This window comes from Amblyomma americanum, chromosome 1 (assembly GCF_052857255.1).
Source record: "Amblyomma americanum isolate KBUSLIRL-KWMA chromosome 1, ASM5285725v1, whole genome shotgun sequence".
In the NCBI taxonomy this organism is placed as follows: Eukaryota; Metazoa; Arthropoda; class Arachnida; order Ixodida; family Ixodidae; genus Amblyomma; species Amblyomma americanum.
Genome location: NC_135497.1, coordinates 146,746,131 through 146,769,013, shown reverse-complemented (window position 1 = coordinate 146,769,013; position 22,883 = coordinate 146,746,131). Strand labels below are relative to the sequence as shown.

The following is a 22,883-nucleotide window of genomic DNA, read 5'->3' as shown; positions in this document are numbered from 1 at the left end:
CGACCATACTACTCCAACCACGATGACAAGCGAGCTGCGAGAATGTGTTAAGCTTGCACATTGTAGGCGTGAAGGAAATAGGGCGGAGAGCCGAGAGAGGTACTGGAGGCTGACCCGACTTGGGTATTGGAACAGAATGTTTCCACTCTCCCGGCATAAGACTAGAAAGCCACACTTGGTTGAAAGTATCAAGTACGGTCTGTAAAGCACTCCCTTTTAGGTTGCAGAACAAGGAGTTGAGTATGCCATTGTGTCCGGGAGTAGTGTTAGTTTTGAGGCGATCTATTGAGGCCAGCAACTCTGCCATGGGATGGTCAATAGTGACCTCGTCGGTGTGCTTAGAAACCGATAAGCCGAGAGGAGATGTATGGGTGCAATCATAATGGATAGTGGGGAGACAGAGATAAAGAGGCAGAGGGAAGGCAGGGATGTTAACCGGAAGGATGTCTGGGGAAGAGGGATGATGAGATTGAGAAGGGAATGGGCGAGGGGCACTGTCACAGCTGGCTTCTCAAGCCAGTCACTCTCAGAAAGCTATATAAACAGTGCCTAGGCCTCGAGGGCAGTCGATTGCCGTGGCCACGTCCCCAGGATGTTATCATCTGTTAAAGGGCGAGGATCGAGGCGGTCCAGGGCACAACGCAGCGTATTTAATTATTTCGGTCGCCAAAGCATGACACTCACACAGGAGATGTGCAATTGTCTCATCACAGCCACGTCTTTCACAGGCAGGGCTGTCGGCCATCTCAATCCGGAACGAATATTACTTTGTAAATGCAACACCGAGCCACAGACGGTAAAGCATCGTTGCTTCGCGACGCGGTATATTATGGGGAAGACGAAGGCGCAGTCCAGGATCCAGTGCCTTCAGGCGACGGTTGAAAAACTGGCTAGTGTTCTACGCAGAAAGTGTGAGCTCCAGCGCCAACCTGCGTAGCTCATACTCTGCTTCAACTCTTGATATAGGAATACAGACTTGGGAAGTCCGTCATTGTGGGCAGATCGGACAGCCTCGTCCGCGCGCTAATTTCCATTGATAGCGCAGTGTCCTGGCAGCCATTGAAAAATGATATGACCTATCGATATTACGCAGTGGTACACCTCGCGAATCCCTGCAGCCTTGTTGTTCATGCGACTCGCGGCGTAAAGCAGCTTGCAGGCCTCGAAGGGCTGCTTAATTTGGAATAAGTGAAAACTTACCACTCTTGTGGAGGTTATTGGCTGATGAACTCAACTGCAGCCCGAAGGGCAGCTAGTTCCGCACCAGTTGAGGAAGTGTGGTAGGTCATCACTTTGATCATGGACCTCGCCGGGATCTCTTCATCTGTGTAGACGTGGATGCGGCGACTGTGGTTGGAATGCAGACGTTCCAACGTGACCTGTTGGAGAGCAGCCAATGATATACCAGCATTCTTCGTAATTACAGGAATAGCAAGGTGCACCAGACGTTTATGCATACTGTCACGAGGTGGTGACGGGAACTCCGCCGGGGTCACGTAGCACCGACTGGGGTCCGGTCTTGAGGAAGGCACAGAGCAGCTCGTAAGAGAATACTTTAATAGGCTGGCTTACGCCCACTAAGAACAGCTCTGAAAACTCAGCGGCGGCGATAGCAGCGAACGTGCTCGGCGGTCGTCGACTAACAGAATGCCCGCCGCTCTTAGCCGTGCTCGATTTTAAAGGCGGCAAGGAAAGTTCCAGAACATAGTAGGCACACTTGCGCGAGGCTAGGAAAAATCGAGATAACTCTGGTCGCGTCTCGCGTCCCAGAAAATTGATAATGCGGCGTGCCTGCCGCGATAAGAAGATCCCCAAGCGAAGCAGCGCCGGGGGGTGACTGAGCCAAAAGTTCGCCCCGCGAGCGAGAGCAGCAGGTTCCAGACAAAAAGCAAGCTTCGCGGCAATACTCTATAAGGGCGAGCACGGTCTTGAGGCACGGGTGAATTGCGATGGAAGATTGCCGCGATGAGCATCGATTACTTGGAAGAATGTAGTCGAGGGTTTGACGGCATACCGTCTGGTCAGGAATCATGTTGATGCAGATTGCTGGTCATTGACTTTGGCCAGTGACCAGCAATCTGCATCTACTTGGAAGAATGCAGCATGTGGCCTAATTAGCGGAAGAGTTGCGAGATGATGAGTCGCGCGCACTGATGGTGCGGGAAAAACTTACAGGCCGCCCGTTGTGCGAGTGAATGTTCATTCACATTTAAAGCGAGGCGAATGCTTTCTGTGTAAACAGCAACTTGAGAAGGGCGCTCCACAGAGTTTGCAGTGTTGATACAGTGGAACAGTAATTGTGGCATGGTACGTTCGGCGCTCCGGATGCAAATCAACAATATATAGCATACATTCAAAGAACATGCATTCTGAATTCTTGCAAATACTCGCGCGTAATGATTCAGTTTAGCGTTTAGTCGCCAGCCGGATAGTTCTCAAAACAGATTTAATTTTTCTTACCTAATGAGTCTTCCAGTGATACACATAATGCGGCCAACGAATCGGCTCCTCTTAAATATCCTTCATTTGTAAGCTTCATCTCTTTACATCACTTTCTTGTCCTCTTCCGCTGGCGCAAGTACAGTTTGAAGTCGCCATTTATACTGACATTAAGCCTCATCAAAAAACAATATTGTCTGTGCATAAATGCCACGGAAATTTGCCGGCACCTTTGTAAATACAGAAGAAAGAAGACATCATCTTTGGATAGCAACCATATCCGTGGAAGCCCGGTTTGATTCTTTGTTTAATGCGCGACAACGCAATAGTGCACGAGCAGAGCAACTGCAGTTTTTATACGTATTTATAAATCCGAATAGGGAGACATACTCGAGCGGAAAGCTGATCTGGGACCTACGTATGCTATGAAGAAAATCATGTTGGTTTAAAACGCGCTCAAAATGAAAGAAATATATTCGTTTCCATGCCCATGCAGCGCAGCCACTAGTCCATCATCCACGCCAGCGAGAGGAGGAAATGTCTTCTCCCATTCCATGGTGCAGCTGCTGCTTTCCTCGTCGCCTGTAAAAACGGCTTCCCCCACCCCCTTTCACCTTTGGTTTGTCACACGTCAGCAAAATCATTCGCAAGCGCATTTACGAACCATTGCTTTCTTGTTTGTCTTTTGTTTGTTTGAAAGTTATTGGGGTTTTCTTCATTGCATTTTCCGAGAATGTTACTATAGAACAAAAGTATTAGCGGCGCCCAATGATCTGCTACAATCCACTAACAGAAGCCGTGTTACTTGAGCCCAGAAAGTATCCCCAGCCAAGAGATAAATAACCGCTCACAAGTAATTATATCAAAAGCTCTGCCATTATTTAAGGAGGCAAAAATACTGCAAACTTCATTTTCATTGGTAGGTACTAAAAAGACACTGTGATCATTGGCTTTTATATTGGGATTTACAGTTTTCGGGGGGATGTTTTGTGAAACAGCATCCTTAAAAAAATGATTGAACTTTTCTGCAAGCTCGATTCTTTCTACCTTATGACCTTCGAGAGTAAGACTAGCAACACCCGCAGAACTTGATTTGCAATCGAGTAGTTTGTTTATTTTCACTCAGACTTGAGCGCTTCCATCGCAATTTTCGCTCATAAACTCGTTATGCAGATACTTTTTTTCATTTCTTAAATGAGTAGTTAATTTATTTCGATACTCTTTGAATCTTTGTCGATCAGCCAGCGACATTGTTTTCATAAATTTCTTGAACAACTTGGATTTCTTTTTAATCATCTTTAGAAATTCGCGGTTGATCCAAGGTTTACGATTTCTTCTTGATCACCTTATCTTAAAAATGTTCATGATATAATGACTTAAAACGAGAAATGAATAGCTCATATGCATCATCGGAAGAAAATACATCATTCCAACTTTCGTTAATAATACTTGAACGAAACGCTTCAAGGGTCACGGGTGTGATGCACTGTGTTTTTTTCACAGCGAGTAAACCAGTTGTTTGCTTTTTGATGCCTCGTACAAGTACATAAATCGGGTAGTGGTCACCAATATCACAGCATGAAACTCCGGAGAAAACATAATTACTATTTTTGTTGGTTACAAAAATATCAAGAAGGACAGCAGTTTGCATTGTGACCCGGGTTGCAGTTTGGGTTAATATAAGATGGCCACTGGACTCTACCGTTGATACAAACCTCATTTGAGCAGGAGATGGCTTCAATAAGTAGATATTGAGATCTCCACCGAGAATGAGGTTAAGATTTTTTTGACTGACTAATTCAGCAAGTGATCTAAATGACCGATATAAACATCAACAGAAGAATCCGGTGGTCTGTACATGACTGAAAGAACATTTCTTCGCGACACAACTGTTAAACATCCTACATGATCACTTATGAAAGAAAATTCGGGTATAATATCACAGCTTAGAGCATGTTTCATTAGTATTGCCACTCCACCCCCATGTTTAGATGTCCGATTTAGGAAGTAGGTTTGGTAGCAGTCTCGTTTGTAAACTTCAGTGGTGCGTGTATACGAAGTTTCAGCCAAAAACATGGCATCGAATTCAAAACTGAAATCATCAAGAAAGACGGATAGTTCGTCTTCTTTGTGTCTTGCAGACCGAATGTTTAGATGAAATCAGGCTAGATATGCATCGGTGTAAGAGTGTTTTACAGCGTTTACATTACGGGGTAAAACTGCCATGCTAAAAACAAAACGAAGAAGCACCCGGCGTGCTTACTCATGCAATTTTTGCCAGATCCTGCTCATCTCGAATGCTCACTGTAGATTCGTCTTTCTTTGCCAGGATTTTTCCGCCAACTGTCCAAACTAAGCTCCAGCCTGTGGATTTTGTCTGTGCTACAGCCTTACTCAACAGGGACTTGAGAGCAGGGCAGAGATGTTCATTTATGTATATTGGTGTTTTGGTTGAATACCCGAAATCCTCTATTGTAATTCTCATTTTCTTTGCTTTTTGTAGCACCGTGTCGCGCTTGGAACGGTTCTTAAACTGCACAATGACGTTAGGAGTTGTATTTGGATCCTTTCCCGGGATGCATTGTCTGATTCGGTTATCGGTTCGTTTATCAGCTCGCCGATTTGACTCAAGGTCTTGGAAAGATCTTTGTCTGTCTCTTTTGTTATGGGTTTTATCTCTAGATTGCATTTTCTAGAGTACTGCTCTGAAGCAGTCATGCGTTGTTCATGTTCCGAGGTTTTCTTTTTTAACATTTCACATTCTTTGAGCAGTGCCTCGTTAGCTTCCTTGAGAGCTTTGTTGTCATTTAGGAGTTGGGTTTTTTGTTTCTTTAGCTCTTCAAGGTCATTATTGCAAAATTCCAAACTAGTTTTAAATTCCCTTATTTCCTTTCTCATTTCACGCTCATGCTTTCCTTTGAATTCATTCATTTCTTTTCGCGGTTCGTCACGGAACCGAGTAAATTCCGACATGTTAGGAAATAGAACAGGAAACACAAGGGCAGCAACCAGGGCAGCGCAATTAGCGTGACTTGAACATAAGGCAAAAGTGTGTCTAACCTGCGAAGATAGCAAGTGCACGTGTCAGGACGAGATGCTTCCGCCGCCCCCGCTGCTGCCAAGGGATCGCTGGTCCGCAGTGCTGTTCTTATAGGCTTTGCCCCTGGTGGCGGTACTCTTGATGACATTTCTTCTCAGATAATCCGGAGTAGTCAGCTGATAGGAGCGGTCAGGACACTGTCAGCGATTCCAGCCAGCAACGATAGCAAGCGCACGTGTCAGGACGAAATGCTTCCGCCGCCCCCGCTGCTGCCAAGTGATCGCTGGTCCGCAGTGCTGTTCTTATAGGCTTTGCCCCTGGTGGCGGCACTCTTGATGACGTTTCTTTTCAGATGATCCGGAGTAGTCAGCTGATAAGAGCGGTCAGGAAACTGTCAGCGATTCCAGCCAGCAACGATCTGCAAAGATAGCAAGCGCACGTGTCAGGACGAAATGCTTCCGCCGCCGCCGCTGCTGCGAAGTCGAAGCAGGCACCTCTCTTTATTCTTCTTTATTCAAGAGTTACCCCGCATTTGCCCGAAGGCGTTATAGCAGGGGGGTTACAGATTGGCAAAAAATACATCTTCACTTGCAGAGCACACTTGCTCCTCGGAAAGCCGGTTCCACTGTTGCACTGTTTTAACAAAAAATGAATTTGCAAACAAGTTCGTCCTGGTACGGTAGTCTCTAATTTTACGGGAATGGTCATGTCGTTGAGAAACGTAAAAGGGCTGTTTTAAGTAATTTTCAAAATCAATCCCCGTTTTTCCGTGAACGATTAAGTACAGCAATTTTAGCCTCAATTTTCTTCTACGGGAAGCGAGTGGTTCCCATTGCAATGCTTTTTTCATTGCTGTACAACTATCCCTTCGCCCGTACCTGCCCAAGACGAACCTTGCTGCTCTGTTATGAATTTTTTCAAGTTTTTCAATTAACACCCGATGTGCAGGGTCCCATACAATACAGGCATATTCAATGATAGGTCGAACACAAGAGAGAAAAGCAGTTTTCTTGAGGTTTGGCTGCGAAGACCTTAAACTCCGCTGTATGAAATTTAGTGCCCTACCGGCTTTGGTAACCACATGATCCACGTGAGCATTCCAGGAACAGTCATCCGTTAGTATAACACCTAAGTATCTGTAAGTACATTTCTGTGTGATCAATTCATTACTTATGCGATACTGAGCTCGGACTTTGATTTTTTTTCGTGAAAAACAAAGATGAGCGCATTTCTCCGTATTCAAAGACATTTTCCATTTCAGAGACCAATCGTGGATAAGTGTTAAGTCAGTTTGGAGTTGAACGACGTCATTGGCATTGTTAATTTTCCTGTACAAAACGCAGTCATCTGCAAACAGACGTATACTTGAGGAGATACCGAGTGAAATATCATTTATATAGATTAAGAACAGGAGTGGCCCCAGGACCGACCCCTGTGGGACCCCTGATGTCACATCAACGTAATCTGAACATACACCATTAAGGACTACACGTTGGCGGCGGCCGAGCAAATAATTCTGAATCCATACTATAACAGCTGTGTCCAGATTCAACATTTTTAGTTTATAGAGAAGGAGTGGGTGTGACACAGTGTCAAACGCTTTCCGGAAATCCAGAAATATGCAGTCTGTTTGGCCCCCGCGGTCAACTTCAGATACAAGTTCGTGATAAAATTCAACAAGTTGAGTAGTACATGATAAACCTTTCCAGAACCCATGTTGTTCCTTCATCAGCAAATCATTCTTTACCAGGTGGTTCATTATTTCTGTGTATAAGATGTGCTCAAAAATTTTGCATGAAACTGATGTTAGAGAAATAGGCCTGTAATTTGATACATCCTTTCTTGATCCGCCTTTGTGAATCGGGACCACATGAGCTATCTTCCAGTCGTGGTAAAAGACCTGTATCCAAAGATTTTTTATAAATAAGGCATAGATACTGTGAGATAGGATAAGCACAGTTCTTTAGCAACCGGGGTGATATGCCGTCGGGACCACAGGCCTTTGATTCATCTATATCCTCTAGGAGCGATAGAATCCCTCTTACACTTATTTCGACTGGCGGCATTGCTGGCGCATAACTTGTGTAATGTTGGTGACTGTTGATATGGTTAGGGGAGAAAACAGACTTGAAGTGATTATTAAAACACGTTGCCTTCTCTAAGTCACCTGAGATGACCTGTTGATTATAAACGATTTCACCTACACCAGATGAATCTGTTCCACACTCCCTTAAGTAGTGCCAAAAAAAGTTTAGGGTTTTTCTTCATTTTAACGTCCAGCGTTTTAAAGTACTCCTCTTTCGCAGTTTTTAGTTTTTCTTTGTGCTCACGCGTTAGTACAAGTAATCTGCTGAAGTCATCTTCACGTTTTGGTCTCTTAAACTTGAGGTACGCACGCCTTCTTTTCCTTATCATTTTTATCAAACTGGCAGTCACCCACGGCTTTCTGCGTTTCTTCAGTCTAGCTGAATCTATACTTGGCACGTGTGCATCCCTCAGTTCAAAAAGTTTTTGCTCAAATAAACGCCATAATTCATGAATATCGCACTCATCATAAAAGCACTCAAAAACGGGCAAGTGATTTTGTAATTTTTCGGACATTCTAGCATAGTCACCTTTATCGTAAAAAAAGACTCGCCTTGACTCACATTTCTTTTGTCTACTATGCGATGCTTTCATGCATGCAATGACCGCCTGATGATCACTAATGCCTGGAATAACATGAACAGCATTAACTTGATCCGGAGAGTTGGAAAAGAAAAGATCTAAAACATTTTTATCCCTAGTTGGTTCCTGAACGTACTGTACTAAGCCAAAAGTATCTATGATGCTCTTCATTTCTATATCGATTCCACAACCTGTTGTGGTTACACACATGCCATCACCCCAGTGCAGATCCGGCAGATTGAAATCACCCCCGAGCAATATCGGTTTTTGGGAAACCTCGGAAATGATTTCATAAAGTGATTGCAAAGTGCTCAGATCAGAACCGGGAGGGCGATAAAATGATCCAACAGCGTATGACGAGTTGTCGTGCAGCGTAAGTGTACACCATATTGATTCAACATCATTGTAATCGACATCTAGTAATGATGATCTTAAAGAGGAATGCACCAACAGAAAGACGCCCCCGCCAAACCGGGATCTGTCTTTGCGGTAAGCAATGAATTCTTTAGGAAACACCTCGCTATCCCTGATTGATGCATCTAACCATGATTCAGTACCAAATACTATGTCTGCCTTTACAGACTCTAGAAGTCCAGCAAACTCATCGACTTTATTTACAATGCTTCTGCAGTTAACGATTACGGCAACTAAATCTCGTTGGAGGCTTTTCCTTGGATGAATGGGGCGTCATCGTTTCATGGCGGGAACAACCACCTGCTTTTCTTTGTCCCATATAAAAGCCTTTCCGTTCAGAATAAGTTTGTCGTACTTTAGTTTTATCTTGCTTTTGTCGGCCTCCTGAATTTTTGCGTATTCCCACAGTCGCTTCCGAACATTACGTGTCTCTGTTGAATAATCTTGATCCACGCTATACTCAGAACCCTTAAACTTTTTCGCGCAACTCATGACTTCTTGTTGCTCTTTATAGGCGGCAAAATTCACTATTATAGGTCGTGCAGTCTTATCACTGAAACGCCCGACACGGTGCGCCCTTTGTACAGTTTTCAATTCGATCCCTAGCCTTGACTGACAGATGCTTTTGATTAGGTTCTCAGATTCTTCCCATGTTTGATTGGTTGCTGTCCTTAACGCCATAGAAGACAAGGTTTTGCCTCCGACTTTGATTTTCAAGATCGGTATTCTTGCTATGCAGATCCTTTACCTCTCGCGTTAAGTGTTCAATAACATTAGCCTGTTCAATAACCACTTTGTCGAGAGCGTCAATCTGTCCTCCAGCTTTGTCAAGTTTACTGCTTATATCCCCTATGATGGCTTCATGCTTAGCGATCCTCGCATCGATGTTATCTAACTTAGCCATAATAGCTGCCTGACCGCTTTGTAAACTCTTAAGCAGTTCCACTTGACATTCACTAAGAGGGCCAGGATTGAGCTCAATATCTCCGGAAAGTAGCAGTAGAAGCACCAGGTACAACACCCGATTCACAATCAGGCGAAACTGCCTGCAACATACAAGTTTGCGTACTCGTCTGCTACGACCAACAAAAGCACTTGGCGTGGGTGGAGCCGGCAATGCATACAGAGGTTCTCGTATCACAATAGAATAGCGGTAACTAACCTGCATGTGCAACAGCAGCGTGAGGCGCATGTCGGCAAGCGTGCCGGCTCCAAATCCCACGTAGCCAAAGCGCAGCGGGTTTAAGTAGGCTTGGTTGTAGTCACGTGGCTCCTGATGCTCGAAGAAGATTGGTGGGTCGCAGTCAATGGAATCAGTGTCCGAGTGAAGCTTGGAAACGTTGATAACCGGCGATCCCCTCTTGTCGACGGTGGTCGACACGACGGTCAGCTTCCAACCGCTCGCGGCCGATGAAAAAGGCTCGATGAGGCAAGGGGACATCGCCTGTCCTGTCGGGCCGAGCACAGCCGAGGTTCCGAGCGTAAAAAAGACCTGCATGTGCAACAGCAGCGTGAGGCGCATGTCGGCAAGCGTGCCGGCTCCAAATCCCCTAATGCTTAGTTTTGGGTTGAAGAATGGCCCCTTCAGCTTCTCGAAACTCGTGGACATCGTACTGAGGGACATGCAGTGCTTTGCACTCCCTTATTTAGACAATGTCGCTATTTTTTCGGAAACCTGGAAAGAACACCCAAAGACCGTGTTTTCTAGTTTGCGACAGGCCGGCCTGACACTGAAAGCAGAAAAGTGCAGGTTTGCTTGCGCTCATGCGACGTACTTGGGCCACGTTGTAGGCCAGGGAACTAGGAGCCCATCCGAATTAAAAGTTGCCCCGATCGCAGCATTGCCGCAGCCACGGACGAAAACGGACATTCGCTCCTTTTTGGGATTAGTTGGGTACTACCAGCAATATACTCCTAGCTACTCACAGCGGGTTAGTCGCTTAACTGACGCCTTGCGAAAGGGAGCACCTACTGACGTAAGTTGGGATGAGCTAAAAGAAAACTCCTTCAAGAGCCTGAAGGAAGCACTCATGTCCCGACCCTTGCTCAGGACCCCTGACTATGGGAAAGAGTTTATAGTCCAGTGTGATGCCAGTGGTAGAGGGATGGGTGCTGTCTTAAGCCAAGTTGGCTACGACCATGAAGAACACCCGATTCTGTACATCAGCCGCAAGCTGACCTGTAGAGGGGAAGCGTACAGCGCTTCCGAAAAAGAGTGCGCATGTTTATTTTGGGCGGCACAGAAGTTGTCGTGTTACCTGTACGGAGCAAAGTTTGTATTTGAGACTGACCATTGTCCTTTAACGTGGCTGCGACAGATGTCCCCCAAAAATGGTCGCTTGCTCAGATGGAGTCCAGCTCTTCAACAGTACAATTTCTCGGTGCGTTACAAGAAGGAGAAACTGCACGGAAATGCTGATGGCTTGAGCAGATTGATGTAATCGGGAGAACTTAGTGGGTTCTCCTCCTGTATGTGTGTGTTTTTTTTTCTTATCTTTGTTCCGAGTAGTCCGGCTATGGCGATTTCAAAAGGGGATATTTCGCCCTCTGTCGGCACAAAATTAACCCAAATTTAAACGCACTTCTTTTAACTGTCTTGTTGTAAATGGGAGAAGCCTAGTGGTTCTTTGGCGAATTCCGAGCGCTTGCTTGTGTGGTGGCGCACTGTCGCGGGGAGCAGTCCGCTGACGCCTTCCTTTATTGAATGTTCGAGTTTGGACGTAATTTCTGGGAGCCACACTTCAGCACGGTTCCAGCCTCATCTCTTCCTGCCCAGCGGTCGTCAACGCTGGCCATTCGAGATTTTTCGGGCCGCGGAGGTGCTATTACATTCAGCGACAACCCGTCTGTATTAGCGGATCGCTCCCGACCCGAGTACCCCGGCATCCTCCTCTCTCCCAGGCACGACATGTGACGGGGGCGTGTCCCTATGTGCGGCGGTGCGAGTTTGTGCACGAGAAAGCAAGTTTCAGGCCACTCCCACCCGGCGAGGGCGTCCTCAACCTAGGGAATTTAGGGACGAAGAACTGTATAAAAATCCTCAGCGAGTGCAGTGAAGATCATTCTCCATTGTGATCATTACTCCTGTAAAAATGTAAATAAACCCTCTGTACAGTCGGACTTCTTAACGGAGTCCGACGACGTCATTCGGGGACGGGACCTGCGGTGCTGAACGAGTCAGCCTACTCAAGGGCCCCTCCAACACTGTGTAAAGAGGCGGTAAAAGTCGTGCTCTGCTTGTTTCACGACATTACGGGCGTGGGCATACATGCATGTGTCAACGCGAATGGAGTAAATGTATAGCATGCAGGTCTCACGAGATTCCCAATGGGATTTTAGCAGCTCGTGTGGTAATGCTCCTTTTTTTATTCTGCTGCACAATTCATCTGCGTCAGGTGATGGTGATACGATTTTTTTAGGTACACTCTTTTTACTCTGCTGCACCATTCAAAATTGTATTCAACTCGGGTACTGCCAATTGGGCATTTTGTTTTGGATGTGATCTTTTATTGAACATAATAAATAGTACTGTTCTCATTTCGCGTGCACCAAAAGGGTGCCGCATTGCAGACGTCGTCTAAACTGCTTGTATTCGTATCATACCAAACAATTCTGGATAAAAGCATTTTTGAACATGAAAGAGTTTTTGAACGCATTTTTCCACATATAATTCTGCCATAGTTTTCTATGGCAGTCTTGACTGCTCGATGCGAGCGATGGAAACACTGAAAAAGAAAGATTTTGCTACATATCATATTAATGGACCATTACCTTCAATATTTCCATATCAATACATTACAGCTTTCCAATACTCAAATATTTTGTCCAATAATGTTGGACATGGGAAAGGTCTTGCTAGTGGTCCATGTTTCGAAGTTTCTTGACGGCGGGTAGGACACGGATTCTACGTCGTCTTTTGACCCGGACATTGCCCAAAACTTATCTTCTCCGAACGTTCTGTAGCCGTTTGTTTCGTTTCGGATAGTTGCTTTGAAGACGTCTTCTATCTCATTTTGTGCTACCCAAAAACTAGAATTTTTTTGTAGGAAAATCGCGTCGCCACCCACTTTTTTCAACGAAAAAAGGTCAAGAAATGCATTGTGCCAACACGACCACGCCGCCCGTCTTGCACACATTCGTCGTCGGTCGCATTGCGCCACTTTTTTTTTTTTTTTGCCCTGTCGTGTCTATTCTCCTCCATTTGCTTTCCCTGGTACTTTGGTGCAGTATGCATTTAATAAAGTATCAAAAGTATGTGTCCCACTTTCAAAAATACCTAAATATAGGGTGGTCGAAAAAGAAGAAAAATCTTTTCAGGCATAAACCGTCAACCGCGCCGGACGTCGATATTTATTATTGAATATGATGCTTAGTTAATGCGATAATGTACCACAGTATTTCCCGCTCAATTTAATCCAAACGCCAGAATATTTAATCCGAGTGCCACTCAATTTAATCCAGGCGCCAAAGAAATTAATCGAAGCGCCAAAGCATTTAATCCAAACGCCAGCGAATTTAATCCTCATGCATTCTCACACTAGACCGCTCAAACTTAAAACACGGTCTAAAAATCCCAGACGCGTTGTCGATGAGTTGTTACTGACGAAGCATTAGACACTCAATGAGCAAGTAATAACTTTTTTAATCATAACAAATAAGGGCCTGGTATTTATACCACCTACCACATCAATCGAAGTACAAGGGGAGCCCGAAGCATATTGCAGATATGCATCGGCGGTGTCCAGCAACTCGCATCAACATGTCACACCTTTATTATCATGATAAGATGAGCGACTCACTCTAAGGTGATGACTAAGATAAACTCCCTGTGATCAGCCGATAGTCCACTCACATGACTTCGCATCACTTGCAACCTGACTTCCCACATTCTCAACCGAAGTCATGAGGGGTATGGAACGAAACGTTATGCCGAATGTAATGACGCTATCACTTCGACACACCTTTAGCTAGCCCATTAAGTGTGTTCCTACATGACATTAATAAACTGCACAAAGATGTGCAATTCTTCCCACCTTATAAAGTCACGTGACTTTCAGCAAAGGGGAGGCAATTTCGCGACCCAACAACATTGGTATCGAATTTCCCTGGATAATACGGCTATCGTTTGCACACAGCTATTTTGATGAGTCCACTGTCCGGTCTCACGCGACTTGCAGTATCATGCATCACATCAAGTCGTTATTGCAACGTTATCGCTATCGCTAACTCTAATCTCTTTGGCCGCGTCATTACAAGTTGTGACGTCACAAGGAGCGGCTTTCATCATGACGGGACGTTATGGCAACCATGCAGTGATGGGTATCAAACCGATCGATTTTCCCTGTGTAATAAGGCTGTCGTGATGATGATACGAGTTAGCCAAGCCATCAATTGGCGTCATGTGACTTGCAGTATCATGAATTATGACACGTCACTTTCGCAACCCCATGATGTTGGGTATGAAACGAATCGGTTTTTCGTGCGGAATGAGGCTGTCGTTAGGTCGAAAACACTTTTGATGCGGCACTATGAGCTGTGACGTCACATGGATCGACTTTAATCATGACGAGACTTTATTGCTACCTTCCAGTGATGGGCATCAAACGGTGCGGTTTTCCCAGTTTAATAAGGCTGTTGTGAAGATACATTTTCGCCGAGTCATCATGCGAGGTCACGTGACATGGAGTATCGTGAATCACGACACATCACTTTGGCAACCCTATGAAGTTGGCTATGAAACGAATCGGTTTTACGTGCGGAATAAGGCTGTCGTGAAGACACATTTTCCCCTAGTCATCACCCGGGGTCATGTGACTTGCAGTATCATGCATCACGACTCGTCACTTTGTCAACCCTATGAAGGTGGGTATCAAACCAATCGGTTTTATGAGAGGAATAAGGCTGTCGTGAAGATAATTCATTTTCGCCGAGTCATCGTCGGGAGTCACGTGACTTGCAGTATCATGCATCACGACAAGTCTATTCGGCAGCCCTATGAAGTTGGGTATCAAAACAATCGGTTTTCCTAGCGTAATAAGGCTGTTGTGAAGATGATACATTTTCGACGAGTCATCATCCGTGGTCACGTGACTTGAAGGATCGTGAATCCCGACATGTCACTTTGACAACCCTATGATGTTGGGTATCAAACCAATCTGTTTTCCTAGCGTAATAAGGCTGTTGTGAAGATGATACATTTTCGACGAGTCATCGGCCGTGGTCACGTGACATGGAGGATCGAAAATTACGACACGTCAGTTTGGCAACCCTATAAAGTTGGGTATCAAACAAATCGGTTTTACGTGCGGAATAAGGCTGTCGTAAAGATCATTCATTTTCGCCGAGTGGTCATTCGGGGTCACGTGACTTGCAGTATCATGCATCTCGATACGTCACTTTGACAACCCTATCATGTTAGGTGTGAAAATAATCGGATTTTCGTGCGGAATAATTCTATCGATGTGCCCAAGCACTTTCGCATCGTCTTTACGAGTTGTCAGGTGACATTAAGCAACTTATCATGATGGGCATATTAGCGTCAATAGAGAGATTGGTATGAAATGAATCGTTTTTTTTTTTTCAGAGTAATAAGGCTGTCTAGGGACGATGCGTTTTTGCAGAATTGCAGAACCAAGTGACGTGTGGTGTCGTGCGCCATAACACGTCACTTTTGCAATCCTAGTATGCTTGTTATGAAACTAATCTGTTTTCAGAGAGTAAATAAACTGTGGATAGGTCTGCACCACAGCATTTTTGTGGAAGCAAGACAAATTTGTTCCACAACAGGTATTGCCGGTTCGGCGCAGAGTGGATGATTTGAATGACTTACAGACAGAATAATCCAGAATACTTCGCCGAAAAATCAGCGTCAGTGTGAAGTATTAGCCTTTCATGGATTTACAGGAGTTCACCTTTTTTGTAAATCTTGTATATATTCATCTGCATGAGAATTTGATGACTCAACATGCGCTCCGGAAGTGGACAAATTTATTCGTGGGAGACGAGGCAGGACTGGTTCGTTAGCCGAGAGAGTGAAATTACTTACATGCCAAGGATGATTTAATTGGAGTTCACAGTGGACGTGTGTCGGTCGCCTTGCATTGCGTGTTCCATGTCACATGTCATTACAATTCAGCGCGGGAGACACGAAGGTGAAGTTGTGGCTGTCGTATGCGGTGCCCTCTTAAGCATTAAATTGCTTTAGGATCCTTCCGCGGCACTGGCCAGCATTGCGCGCTTATTGGCTTCCTTTGTGATATTCGCTGGGGTTGTCAGCAAATCGTGTTCCTGTTCACGGAGGAAGCCTTTTACGGAGGATTTTAATTTTGAAAAAAAAAATACTTCTGTGGGATTGAAAAACGGGCAGTATGGAGGAAGCCGCCTCTCAGAGTAGTTTTCCGCAGCGAGGATTGCACTTTCGGCGCGGCTGTGCGCTGGCGCCTTGTCGAATATGAACACTGCCTGTGTATCGGGGTCCTGTTTGCTTACTTTCCGCGCAGCCTCGGCAAGGAAGTCGTTGAATGTGGCCCAGTGAACTTTGGCCACTATGCTGTAGTGGAGCAGTCCTTCTGACGACATGCAAACCAAGATATTCAGGTTTGCGCCTTTCGTGCTTGGCACGAGTCGCACAGCTGGCACGCCGCGCTGGGCTCTCGCGAAGCTTCGTGCGCACCAAACATCGTAGTTCGTTTCATCCATATAGTAGCGGGCCAGAGCAGTTCCTTGGTTCTGCAGCCATTGCGCGTAATTTCTGCGGTCGCGCTTCACGTCAATCGGGTTTCTTTCAACTGGCTTTGGCGTTGCAAGTTTAAGCGTGTAGCCGTGCCCGTCGAGAAGGCGATCAGCAGTGGACTTGCTGATCTGAATCTCCGGGAACCTCTCAATTAGGGCGTTTCTAATCTCATCGAGTGTCGAAGCAGAAATGCTGTCAACAATGTCGCACAAAGCCCTCTTGACAGTCTGGCCGAACTTTTGGGTTGAGCCACCGCGTTTCCTTGCCTCTTTTCTATGAGTCGCTGCAATCGACCGGACAGTCTTTATATTTATATCAAGTGCGGCAGTGAGCTGGTTGAGGTCGCCACCGCGCCTCGACACATCGACGGTCCTTGCCCGGACAGTTGCGGAGACCGGCCGGTAGTTTTTCTTCTGCTCTCCAGGCAGTTTTCTAGGTCGTCCTCGTTTCTTGACGCTCTTCATCTCAGTCGATTGTGGAGTGTGCTTTCTGCACCGTCGTGCGAACAGTTCGGTTGAAGCTTCACAAGAAGACCGCCACAACGGACCATACAAATTGCGCTGCCAGCGGCACTTCTGTACGTCTGCTTAGCCGGGCACGCGAGAGCATCCTTACAGTTCTGCTTTAAAAGGTCAGCACTACGGATGAGAGTAATGACGAAATATTACAAACTTTTCTTTTTGCTAAGTTTAATAGGACAGTTTTAACTATTGCCTCGTTTTGATGGCACATCTCGCTTTTACTGCCAAAGCAGAAATCAGTTCCCGCTGTATCTCGGATACAGCGCCAGCGCGAAGGCCTATCATGGGTAGCATAGAAAACGCAAAGCGAGCCCCTTCATTAGATCTATGCTGAGAGCACTGTTATTGTGTCTCTATCTTTGAAGAATCGGCGGCGGTGCTCGGCGCGTTCAGGCAAGCTGTTACGTGGCATTGATTTAAACTTCGCGGGCTTAACGTTTCTCGCGACGATCGACATTCTTTTTTTTTTTAATCTACACCTCATACATATCACGTTTAGTTCACCTTTATGTGGTGCGAAACACATTACACTGTATGTTGCACAGAGCCCACCTCGCCTATGCAGTTTTAATGATGCATGGTTTCCAAACAAAATAAAACTAAACTTGACCTTTAGCTTTGCCAGCGGCAACTACAGTAGAAACTAATTCACAGTCGCTGTTTTTGCAGAACTTCATTTGCAAAATCCAGAAAGTCTCTTTTCTACTTTCCAAGAGTTTGCTTTAGGACTCTGTTGAGGTGCCATTAAATCGTGTCACAGTTACTTTCCAGGGCATTTTACAGGTGATTATAACTCCTGCAGATTGCTATTGGGTATTTTGGAGGCTAATTCATGACTGATCACTTTGTATTTCTCAAATGGTAAGTAACCAGCACACCTATACAGATTAAGCTACTACAGCCCAGAGGTGAAATGTGGTGGCTAGTAATGCAAAAGCAAGAATGGCATCTTATTTCACATTCTCACACAGTGCTTTGCGAAACAACTATGTCTACAAGTAGTTTTCCATAATTGTACTTACACAGGGCTAGCCTCTGTTGGAAAGAAGACATGAACAGGCAGTTTCAAAATGCCAAATCAACAAACGTTTGCATTCCAGTACACTGGAAGATGACTTTCTGTGAACCTTTACCTCTCACAAAGCAAATAAATTTTTAGGCCAGCAGAAAATCCTCACTCATGTAATACATCTGTTATGTTTTACGGAGACACAGAGAGAGAGATGCAACTTTTGCAGGGTGCATGGAACTTTGGCTAGGCAAGGGCACTTGTGTCAGTGGCAGTTGACCACAATTTTGGCCTAGTGGTTTCAACATCCACCTCTGATGCGAGAAATGATAGGCTTGATGTCCAATGCCACCACGTAAACTTGTTTTTCAATGCATGCAGGCTTTCCCCTGGGCACGGTGCTTGTTTTCCCTGGGATGGAGTGCTTGGTAGAATGGGTCTGTGATCTCACCTTGATCATGCATACCAAAAAGCATGTCAGCCATGGTGCTCTTTGGCCAAGCTGCTCTTGCACCACTAAAATCATACCATCGCCACCATCCTCAAAAACTAACTGCAGGCCATGAGATGGACTAGTGTACACCAGTGATACCTACAAATTAGAAGCAGCTTGCTTTCAACAAAAGTGGAAAATGACATAGGTTCATTTGGGGCACACTTGAAGCTAGCGGCATGCATCTGTAATTGCCTCGATGGGATGCCAGGTGCATGCAATGGAAAAGTACTGGTGAGTGTTGTAGGGTATGTAACTAAAGATTTGAACACATTTCGAAAGATCAGAGAATAAACTTCAAGTGTTATGTTGTCAAAGCAAACTTCCATGATGATTCTGTTATGCTTTGAAACAACAATTGATAAGAGGAAGTTCAGTTAACAGTTTGGACCACTTTAGCCACTTGTAACAAATGACAGAATAAAGAATAAGTATGGATCCAAAAGCACATCAGCAGCTCGCCACCTGCAGCATGCATGGTTGCTGCTGAGCACAGCAAAGTAAAATTAAATTAAAAGTTATCAAGTCTGGGGGGATGGGGGCTTCCAACTTGAACACTAATATTGTCACAGCTCTGTCTGCAGTAGCTCAATTGATTACAAACGATAATGCTGATGCATCCACGGTTAACCTACATGAATGACAGACACAGAGAGTCTGCTGTAGAATCAGCTGACTTCCTATGTTTGCCATCACAAGACAAATTTTCTCTAAGCATGAACAGCCACTTTTATAGATTTCGAACCAATGCAGGGATTCAAAAATACAACATGCAATATTATGATTAGTTCCTTTAGCTGCTTGTAATGTGACAACTTTGCTCCCATGGCTGATGAATTTATAAAAACACAATCTTCTGAGTTCTGCCATGGCTCAGCCTTGTTTTCAGAAAAGCAGTGCCAGGAAGCATAGTGGCATCAATCATAAATGGTTGATACCACTCAGACAGCCCTTTTTTACTTCATAAAAAAAAATGCCATTACATGCAACTCGAATCAATGTGACCTATAGCATGTGACATACCGGTACCTTGCACAACATTTTGACCATGTTAGCATGAGTACGCTGGTTTAAGCAGTGGTTCATCCTGTTAGCTAGCTAAGCCAGCGTGATGAAGTTCTGCCAAGCAGACAGCATCTGTCGAGAGTAAAACTAGAAACTTGTCCATACGGACATTTGTAACAATGTCGCAGGTGATGTACTAAAGTCAACTTTAAGCATAGGAAATGCAAACAGCCGAGTTCAAGGTTCTTACCTTATTAGGAATAGCATTTAAATGGGCATAAAAAGTAGGAGTGGTGCAGAACCCACTTCAGTTACTGGCAAAAAATAAACAATGGGTGAAATTGCCTTTAGTCTACCTTAATTCATGCAAAACCACATTGCCCAGAACTACTTGCAAGAAGCTCTCCAAGTTATAACAGAAAGTGAGGTCTTTGCCTCTCAACAGGAATGAGCAAATAGATAATTGGTAAGTTGTCCAATGGTAACTTAAGACTTGAATTATACTCGAAAAATTTTTTTTCACTGCAAGCAGATGAAACTGTCACAGGTGCGACTCTTCAGGCATTTTCATTCTAGGAACTACGCAGCAATGCCATTTTTCGTGTATTAACATAAGATAATGGTGTTCCACCATGCTAAGGGGAGGCTGCTTAAGTGTGCAGCAAATGCGTGAACACAAAAGAAAACACCTGCATTGCAGATTCAGGCATGGACATCAATGCAACAGCTCTTCAAATATGTTGTCCAAAAAGCTCCAGTGCTAAATTTTCAGCTATGGGCCAAATGTTGACAGTAGCAGTTCTATACTACCACTAGGTACCATAATGTGCCACAGCAGCTTAAACTGCCAAAAGAGAAAAGCACTAAGCACTACCACGCTGGAATCAAACATGAACACTACCCATGACCAAAACACTAACTTTCGAGTGTTTACATTCAGCATGAGCGAGCGACTAATGCAATTCATTGATCTATGCAAAAGGTTCTTATGTATTCTCGAACTGATTGCACAATGGTATAATATGCAGAGTTCAACATCCCAAAGCTGCACGTGGGCTAAGAGGTGCTCCAGATTAATTTAGACCACCTGTGGTTCTTTAATGTGTGCTGACATTGCACAGAGCATGAGCGTTCTTGCACTTTGCCTCCATCGAAATGCAATTGTAGTGACTGGGATTCAATCTCGCGTCCTTGGGCTCAGCAGCCGAACTCCATAGCCAAAATGGCGCGGGTTACATATTGATGCTGATCGACATGCTGGAGGAATACTGCGTATGGATTGCTCACATTTGAATCTAGCCTGGTAGAACATTGAACAGCAAGCATAATATTGGAACACCTGCCGACTTCAATCCTTTTAAATGTGAAAAGACCTATCACAATCTCCAACACTCCTGTTAGGCTTCTAAGAATGACAACCGTTTGCAAGCAAAACTGTTCAAAGCTATTCATGTCGGCTTACAGTTGAGTCAAACTGCTGCAACAATCTTGGTTAGCAGGAAGGGAAAAGCATGATTGGAGCACCAACCCCTTGCATCAAACTGCACCACTTTTCATGAAACAAAGCAAGAGTTCTTGGCACTGCGTTTCACCCAACCACAGGGAAGGCAGTACATAGTTTGGGTTAAAACTCAAGTACCACCTCAGCAGGCCAGTCTGAATGACTACATGCAGAAGCCTTAAGCAGAATATGTTTCAGTGCTGCAAGTCCGGACAGCAAAAAAAAAACAAAACATCAGGGCACAATGATGACATCAGATGTTCAAACATTTAAGCAGTCTTGCATCAGGCACCAGTTATCTTCATTAAGCAGACACTGTTCAACCTGTTATACGCTTGTAATTCTTTTAGCCATGCAACCAGATTTTTTTCAATATCATCATCGATATGAGCTCTGTTAATCATTTATAATAACAAGTACAACAAATGTAAAAACTTGCTTTATTTCTCCAATTGCACTGCAATTATTCCTTTGGTTGCTCAAGAAATAGCATTAAAAATACACCACAGATTTATGAATACAAACTGCATTTCTTAGTATTGCCCCTCAATAAATATAATGTATATATGCAGACATATACTAATATTAGTCTTGCCAACCATCTGACCATAAATAACATTTCTCTTCAAGGCGCTGTTATACACAGAAGGCGTCACATCTCCCGAGAGTTCCACAGAACTGGTTTCTGCCTCCATACAATCCCAGGTGTTTAAGAAAAATAGATATTCATAATAAACCACAGAACAGCAACAACCTCACCTTAAGGTTTTGTAATGGCTCAAGCTTTGCCTCACAGTAAACATGAAATGCAGTTATCAAGAGATGACAACTGCATTCTAAAACAGCAGAACCATGAGGTATATGCACGTGTGCCAACTGAAAAACAGCTCAAAAGGGTTTGTGGGAGTGCAACTTATGCACTATAATGGATGCAAGTACGGAGGACAGAACACAGCTTCCATTTGCATGCAACATTCTGCACACTACCCTCTTTGCTCACATCTTGCCTTGCAGCGCACAGCCCTACCAACTGTGTCCAGTTAGTGTTCTGCCAAGTTGGCGACGAGGCAAGTGCCAGTAGTCACTAACGGTGTTGGGCTGCAGTTCCGTACACTTGTGTTTGAGGGTGGCAGCTGGCCTGAGCTAGAAACCCTGTACGCAGTTAGTGTTGGCCATTGGCCCGTAGAGGTAGTCCCGGGCCCCTGCTTGCAGTAGTGGACGGAGAAAAGGGTCAGCTGGAATCGTCGCGCTTGAGCGGGCCCTGGGGGCTGCCTGCAGCCAACACCTGGAGGGAGCACGAGATGAGGTGCATCTGGTAGAGGAGCTGCTGCTGGAAGGCCTCGGCCGCTTGCGTCTGTCGCCGGCTCTCGGCAAGCAGCTGACCCAAGAGGCGCACCACCCGCTGCTGGAGGCTTTTACGAGCGCGCGGGCCACCGTTGCTCGATGCGGCCGGTCGCTCGGCAGCCTGCTCCTCGGAAAGGGTGGGCCGCTGCTTCTCCACTTTGCCGCTGGGTTCGGGCGCTCGCACCCCTGCGATAGGCAGTGGCTGCCAATCAGTCCTGGGTTTGCGCAGTGTACTACCTTGCTGAGGCTGCTCGGGCGCACCCAGCTCCGTCTTGACCAGCACGGCGGGGCAGCACGCTTCGAGGGAGTGCTCGGGCGAGCTCTGCGGACCGGCGACGGTAGCGGCCACAGACCCGTTAGGAGGAGACGCCGGCGCGCCTAGCGCGGCACGCTTGGCCAGGATTGTGCCGACGCGGTCGGTGAACTCGCCGTGACGGTTCTCTCGGAAGTCGCGCTTAAGCCGTTTGAGCCGCTCGCGCACTTGCATGGGCGTCCTGCTGTAGCCGTGGGCACCCAGGAAGCCCGAGATGGCCTGGTGCACCTTCTGGTACTTGGGCGTATTGTGCGGCGGGAAGTCGGCGCGCTCGTCAGTGAGCCGCTCCTTTTCGTACAGGTCGAGCAGGAGCAGGGTCTCCTCGCGTGTCCACGAGCAGCCGCGGCCCAGGCGACCTTTGAAGCTGCCGTAGTCGTCGCCCGAGAAGTTGAGCGCCATGGCTAG

General features: G+C 45.6%; 2 protein-coding genes across 3 annotated transcripts in view; both read right to left on the bottom strand.

The window, feature by feature from the left end:
- Positions 1–22,883, bottom strand: part of LOC144113852 (uncharacterized) — a 47,174-nt gene that overhangs the window by 14,176 nt on the left and 10,115 nt on the right. Inside the window, exons 2-3 of one of the 2 annotated variants that reach the window (XM_077647196.1) lie at positions 9,723–10,052; positions 5,500–5,897 (exon numbers count right to left, since the gene is read on the bottom strand). In XM_077647196.1, coding sequence (XP_077503322.1) covers positions 5,874–5,897; positions 9,723–10,001 — 303 coding nt within the window. In that variant the 5' untranslated portion in view covers positions 10,002–10,052 and the 3' untranslated portion in view covers positions 5,500–5,873. Of the gene's footprint in view, positions 1–5,499; positions 5,898–9,722; positions 10,105–22,883 lie in introns of those variants that run through there. The other variant, XM_077647194.1, reaches the window with a different exon arrangement.
- LOC144113851 (uncharacterized) lies at positions 21,243–22,877 on the bottom strand. The gene has a single exon (XM_077647193.1). The coding sequence runs from the start codon at positions 22,875–22,877 to the stop codon at positions 22,053–22,055; it is 825 nt and encodes a 274-aa protein (XP_077503319.1). The 3' UTR covers positions 21,243–22,052.

What these genes read in the sequence shown, in the direction of transcription:
- LOC144113851 (XM_077647193.1), bottom strand. Translation starts at nt 22,877, where the DNA reads ATGGCGCTCAACTTCTCGGGCGACGACTACGGCAGCTTCAAAGGTCGC.